The sequence below is a fragment of the Cyprinus carpio genome, chromosome A8, assembly GCF_018340385.1.
Source record: "Cyprinus carpio isolate SPL01 chromosome A8, ASM1834038v1, whole genome shotgun sequence".
NCBI classification, from domain to species: Eukaryota; Metazoa; Chordata; class Actinopteri; order Cypriniformes; family Cyprinidae; genus Cyprinus; species Cyprinus carpio.
In genome coordinates this window covers 4,391,112-4,396,980 of record NC_056579.1, presented here as the reverse complement: position 1 = coordinate 4,396,980, position 5,869 = coordinate 4,391,112, and the positions used below count along the sequence as shown (strand labels likewise).

The 5,869-nt window shown below is 39.8% G+C and overlaps 1 protein-coding gene and 1 long non-coding RNA gene across 2 annotated transcripts in view; both read left to right on the top strand.

Annotated features, from left to right (window-relative positions):
• The first annotated feature begins 1,854 nt into the window (after positions 1–1,854).
• On the top strand, positions 1,855–3,707 carry LOC109109327 (partner of Y14 and mago B-like). The gene is made up of 3 exons (XM_019122465.2): positions 1,855–1,949; positions 2,684–2,777; positions 2,893–3,707. Exons 1-3 carry the CDS (start codon positions 1,919–1,921, stop codon positions 3,362–3,364), a joined length of 597 nt encoding a protein of 198 aa, XP_018978010.1. The 5' UTR covers positions 1,855–1,918; the 3' UTR covers positions 3,365–3,707.
• Positions 3,708–4,685: 978 nt separating this feature from the next.
• LOC122145899 overlaps positions 4,686–5,869 on the top strand; it is a 1,220-nt gene continuing 36 nt past the window's right edge. Inside the window, exons 1-3 of the long non-coding RNA XR_006160620.1 lie at positions 4,686–5,180; positions 5,373–5,483; positions 5,625–5,869. The exon at positions 5,625–5,869 is cut by the window's right edge and continues 36 nt beyond it. This is a non-coding gene — a long non-coding RNA (uncharacterized LOC122145899). The remainder of the gene's footprint in view (positions 5,181–5,372; positions 5,484–5,624) is intronic.

The window sequence follows — 5,869 nt, the reverse complement described above, 5'->3', positions numbered from 1 at the left end:
GGAAAATCTCCAGGCAGCGATGGACTAACTGTCGAGTTTTATGTTCATTTTTGGGAATTAATCAAACAACCACTGCTTTGTATGTATAAAGAATGTATAAATTCAAAGGAAATGACAGAATCAATGAAACAAGGTGTTATCTCCCTTGTTCTCAAACCGGACAAGGACACTCTTCTAATAGATAACTGGCGTCCAATTATGCTCCTGACCATCGATTATAACATTTTAGCCTTAGTATTTGCTAATAGATTAAAGGATGAACTTAATCAGTTGGTTGCTGAGACACAATCAGGTTTTATAAAAGATAGGCACATCAGTAACAATATAAGACTTATTTTAGACTATGCAGATTTTATACATTCTAAAGCTATGATTTTTTTCCTAGACTTTTATAAAGCTTTTGACACCGCTGAGCATGGATTTCTTTAGCAGACTCTCAGATTATTTGGTTTTGGTGACTTTTTTATTAATGTTATTAAAATGTTCTGTCTTAATTAGTTTCAGTACTTCTAATAGGTTTATTATCACCCGCGGTGTCAGACAGGGCTGTCCAATTTCACCCTTTTTGTTTATTTTAGTTACAGAACTATTATCGTGAAGTATTATCCATGAGCAATGATAGAGAAATTTAAATCTCCCAGTTGGCTGATGACACGACTCTCTTTTTAAAACATAAGAGTCAATGAACTAAGGCCATAAATGTAATTGAGCAGTTTTCATGTGCTTCTGGATTGAAACTAAACATGTCCAAGTGTGAGATAATGACGCTCTACTAAAGTGATGATGCTTTAATTGATGCTATCTCTGTAAAAGAGACTGTAAAGTATCTGGGTATTTATTTAACAAAAAATTTGCAACCAGAAAACAGCTTAATTTTTCTAGCAGGGTCAAAAAAAACCTAAAAGCATCTTTAATCTTTGGCTCCAAAGAGACCTTTCCCTTTAAGGCAGAGCTCTTTTGTCTAAAACAGAAGGATTATCTCATTTTGTATATCCTTCTCTTTCTCTTTTTGTTAATGACTCTACTGCTAAAGGAATTAACAACATTTTTCTAGATTTCATATGGAAAAATAAACCTCATAAGCTTAAAAAAACAGTCCTTTCAAATAGTTGGAAAAAAGGTGGACTTGAAGTGTTAGATTTTATTAAAACATCTAAAACAAATACCATAAATTTAAATACAATATAACAAATCCCATCCCAGTATATATATGGTTGTTTATCCCAAATCATATTTTTACAAAAATTGGTGGCCTTCCATTTTATTAAAAAGTAACTACCCAATAGATTGCCAGTAGCTCTGTCCTAATTTCATCAACAAGCTCTTCTTGCTTGCTTTTTCACCACATAAAACCTTTCTATTGAACAACTCCGATATAATGATTAGGAATAAATCTGTTTTTCTTTCTACATGGTTTAACAGGAATATAATTGGAATTCTTTCAGTTTTTGATAAATCAGGTCATTTTTTATCTTATGAAGATGTCTGTTCATAATTCCCCCGTACCGTTTACAGAATATAATGCAGTGCTTAAAGCGGTCCCTTCCGGTCTAGCTACACTTGTTAAATGTCATCTAACTTTTAGTAAGAGTGACACAAAAAAACCTGATTTGATCTTAGATGGAATAAACATATTTAACAAAAAATTTAATAATATTAGACAAATTTTCTCAAAATAAAATCTATATCTTTATTATGTTATTTTAATTTAATTTATTTATTATCGTTCTCTTATTTTGTTTATGGAACTTTACATGAAGAATTTATGTAATTTCATTCCTGTAGAAGTTCTGTCTGTTTTGTCATTTGTCTCTTTATTGTCTGATGCATTATAAAATTTCTAAAAAAAAAAAAAAGACAAACTCTTAGTCTCGCGATAGCGACACAGAGCGGAAACGGAAGTTAGCCTTTGTTAAAGATGGCAACCCCCTATGTGACAGATGAATCCGGTAAAGCCTTTCACACACAAACACACATTTCTGCGTAGACAGTCTTATAATCGCCATGTGTGTTAGTGATAATGCGTGGCGTCGTGTGCGCGAGGCTGAAGAAACACAGCGAGACTCGAGCTGATCGCGACACACATCAAGCATCCGAATCTTTTCGTTTTTTCCTCTGTATATCTGTGTTTCATTTACTCGAGCTCGTTTTATCCTGCTGAGATACACACGCTGCAGCGGTGAGGCAGTTTAGTTCTGCGTCAGAAACTAGCAATTTCTGGCGACATTGTTGACTTGATTCCACAGACACTGTTTGAACTGAACTGGACGATGACGTCACTGACTCATCAATGAACTGATGTTAGCTGTTTGTTATTATCCTCTTGCATCATCAGCAGACGTTTTTCCTGTCTTGACTCTGTCAAGCTGCTTTGACACAATCTGTGTTGTATAAAGCACAATGGAAATAAAGCTGACTTGATGCACAAAGCCTAATGATAGTAATGCAGATAATAGCATCAAAACATGATTGTGATGATTAGGATTGAGTGGAGTGGAGGGGTTAACGCCAATAGTAATAATTACTTTGAGGAAAGGCAATATCAGTATGCAAAAACTAAATAAAAATAATAATAAAGTAAAAGTGTCAATGTGTCACAACATTCACAGAAATCAAAGAGACTTCTTGTGCCATGTGTTCAGTCCCAGCTGCTCTGTCAGTAAAGCATGCGTGTGCGTTTCAGGTAAATATATCGCCGCCACGCAGCGTCCGGACGGCACGTGGAGGAAACCGCGGCGTGTGAAGGACGGATACGTCCCGCAGGAGGAGGTCCCGGTGTAAGCGCTCGGCCCACCGTTCACTGAACAGCAGTGATGAGACGCTTGTGCTTCACTGTACATGTGTGCCAATCTGCGCTGTCAGTCGGCTAATGCCTTTCTCTCCTGTCTGCAGCTATGAGAACAAGTACGTGAAGTTCTTCAAGAGCAAACCCGAGCTGCCGCCCGGCATGAACCCGGAGGACGCGGCTCAGGCTGCGAGCGGAGCCCAGAAACAGAGTGACGCCGCCGGACTCTCCAAAACCGCCAAGCGCAACATGAAGCGCAAAGAAAAGCGCAAACAGCAAAGCCAGACTCCGCAGGAGGCCGCGGAGGACGTGAAGGGCCTGAGTAAGGAGCTGGACGCAATGAAAGTCACGGAGGAGCAGAAGAGGGTGACGGCCGAGCCTGAAGCTGCGGATCCGACGGCGGCCGCAGAGAAAGCCAAGAAGATAAAGAACCTACGGAAGAAGCTCCGGCAGGTGGAGGAGCTCCAGCAGAAGGTGGATTCAGGAGAGCTGAAGACCCCCAGCAAGGAGCAGCTGGACAAACTGGGGCGGGGCCAGGCCTTACGGGACGAGCTGAGCCTGCTGGAAGGTCATTTGTGAGGCCAGCCGTCAATCAGATGTGTCCGTTTCCATTGACAGTCGTGTCAGGGTGTGTTTGTAAGTCAGTCAAAGCTGTATCCACTTCATTCTTGTGTTTTATACATCATGAAGACACACGTGGCGGCATCTTGCGCTCTGGACTCTTGATGCGGGTCGTCCAGAACCTGCATGAGCGCAGATGATTCCCACTCTCTGTAATCATGTCATCCAGACGGATCTGTGATAGATTAGAGACTGATGGACTACAGATCCATGCTGTCATCATTTTTTTACCACTGTAGTGCATAAAGGCATGAAATAATAATGTGTAGAATTGTGTTATATTAAACATAGCAGAACTGTCTTCCTGTTTCATGTCCCTGTCTGATCCACAGTGTAGAAAACAGCTGAACTGGTGTTTCACTGGTAGGGCTGTGTGATTCATATCATCTACCATAATAGAGTCACTATAGAGTAACTGATGTTTAATGATGTGGAAGCTGAGGTGGTGATCATGTGGTGAAAAACAGGCCTTGATCGTGCACACTTTCACTGTGTGATGAAGACTACTAGAATGCAGCTAGAAGGACCTGAAATTCAAAAATGCCCCTGTGTGAGTTTGTCATATATTAATAAATGACAAAATCAACATCACATGAGCAAACGTGCTGTTTCAAATATCAGCACAAATGTGATAATCAACATTGTCTGGTTTTGCTCTATTTTGCCAACAAAAATCATTCTAAGCAAAACTAATTGTGCGACAGACTGGTGTTTCGTCACTGAGTGAATTAGCTTTTTTAAACAAATCAGTGATGCAGTGATCCATTCATAAAGACTTGCCTTCTTCCTGAATAAATCAACTGTTTCAGAATGATTCAATGACTCACTCATTAAGACAGTGACTTTACAGTGTCATTTACAAAACGTTTATTTTAGTCATTGCAATATTATTTTAGGAGCATAAATCTCAGCATTATTTATGCAGTTGTACCTGCAGTGTAAATGCTGCTTCTGGGCTTCTTCTGTTTTACTGACACTGGCTTCATTCGACTGGTAACAGCCTGCAGCGTCATCTTATTCTAACTGAACTTATTGATTAAATTTTAGAATGTGAGATAAAAGATGATGCATATATCCAATAAGGTCAGAAATCATTGCCCTTGTGAAGGTAAAAATGCCCCTGGAGATCGATTTAAAGTGTCACGAAACCCCAGAACACATTTTTTGAGATAGGAACAGATATGTACTAGCTGCACATCACTGAAAAGACTAAAAGCACTCATAAATGTTTCCAATAAGTGGAAATTGGTTATTCTCAAGTTTTTCCGAGCGATTTCCGGTTTAAAAAGCAAAGTCGAAGCTACATCAGAGAATCTGACAGGTTTGTGCCTCGGAGTGTGTGGATGGGTTTGCAGGGGCACATCTACGTCAGATGGCCCTGGGCTAATCTGTGCATTTATTCATGAGAAAGAGGTCATTCAATCCAATCACTGCAATGTAGTAGTTATAAATTATAACGGTTACAATAGAACATAATATTCATGAGAAAGTATCGCTTCTGTCTTCCCTCATTGTTGTCATTCAGACATGGTTCAGTGCGCCAGCACAAACGCGTTGTTTGCATTTCCCTGCGACGCGACGCAACGCGACGCGAGCTGAACTTTGGGTGCAGGCAGTTGGTTTGCCGTGTTCTACAAACACAACTGGAAAATAGGTTTGTAGCAAACATTTTGCACCGGAGAACTTTGTAAACTGGGCACTAGTGGAATCCGGTTTCGCTGATCGTCTTGTTTTAAAGAGAGAAGCTGTACCAATTCCTGTCTCCACAGATTTGGTAAGTGTTGGCTTAAATATTCTTTATTTTTTGCGTAGGCTATTCAGATGGTTATGCTAGATTTTATCGGAGCAGACATAGTCAGTGTTAACAAGTTACTAAGTAGTTTTCATTGCACTGCTCTATTGATATCGTATTGTAAAAATGTGTGTGTTTTATATATTTATTATTTTTTAAACTCTTATAAAACAGTTGCAGTTGTGTGGCGAGGTGGGGTGCCAGTAGGCCCGGATTGGCTAATCGGGAGCACCGGGAGGATCCCCGGTGGGCGGGTCTGTTGTCGTGCCACTGCTGTGAACTGCTGTACTTAGACTGCCTGCACTCACTATTTTTATATATTATTTTCTCGCAGCCCATATTATTATGTTCACTAGATCATATCAGTAACAAATTCTCAATTGATAACTAATCGTTCTTTTTCCCAAATCATTGTTTTATTTGTAGGTGTGGGAGAAGGCTTTAAGACCAGGCTGCTCCCGCTTCACAGCGAGCGAGACTCGCGCTAACTGCACCCTTCACCGTCCGCTTTTTAATTTACAAAATCAGTTTGGGCGAATGCAAACAATTTATTTATCATGAGCCCAACATCCAGCACGGCAGGAAAACATTTACACTCCTTGAGGGAAGATGTCTTTCATTGTTAGTTAATGCTGTTAAACAGAGAGGGGAAAATGCATTACAAAAAAATA

Excerpts from the sequence above, each read along its gene's own strand:
- LOC109109327 (XM_019122465.2), top strand. The coding sequence starts at position 1,919 with ATGGCAACCCCCTATGTGACAGATGAATCCG. Across the intron at positions 1,950-2,683 it reads CTATGTGACAGATGAATCCG|GTAAATATATCGCCGCCACG; the intron begins GTAAAGCCTTTC and ends TGTGCGTTTCAG. Across the intron at positions 2,778-2,892 it reads CCGCAGGAGGAGGTCCCGGT|CTATGAGAACAAGTACGTGA; the intron begins GTAAGCGCTCGG and ends TCCTGTCTGCAG.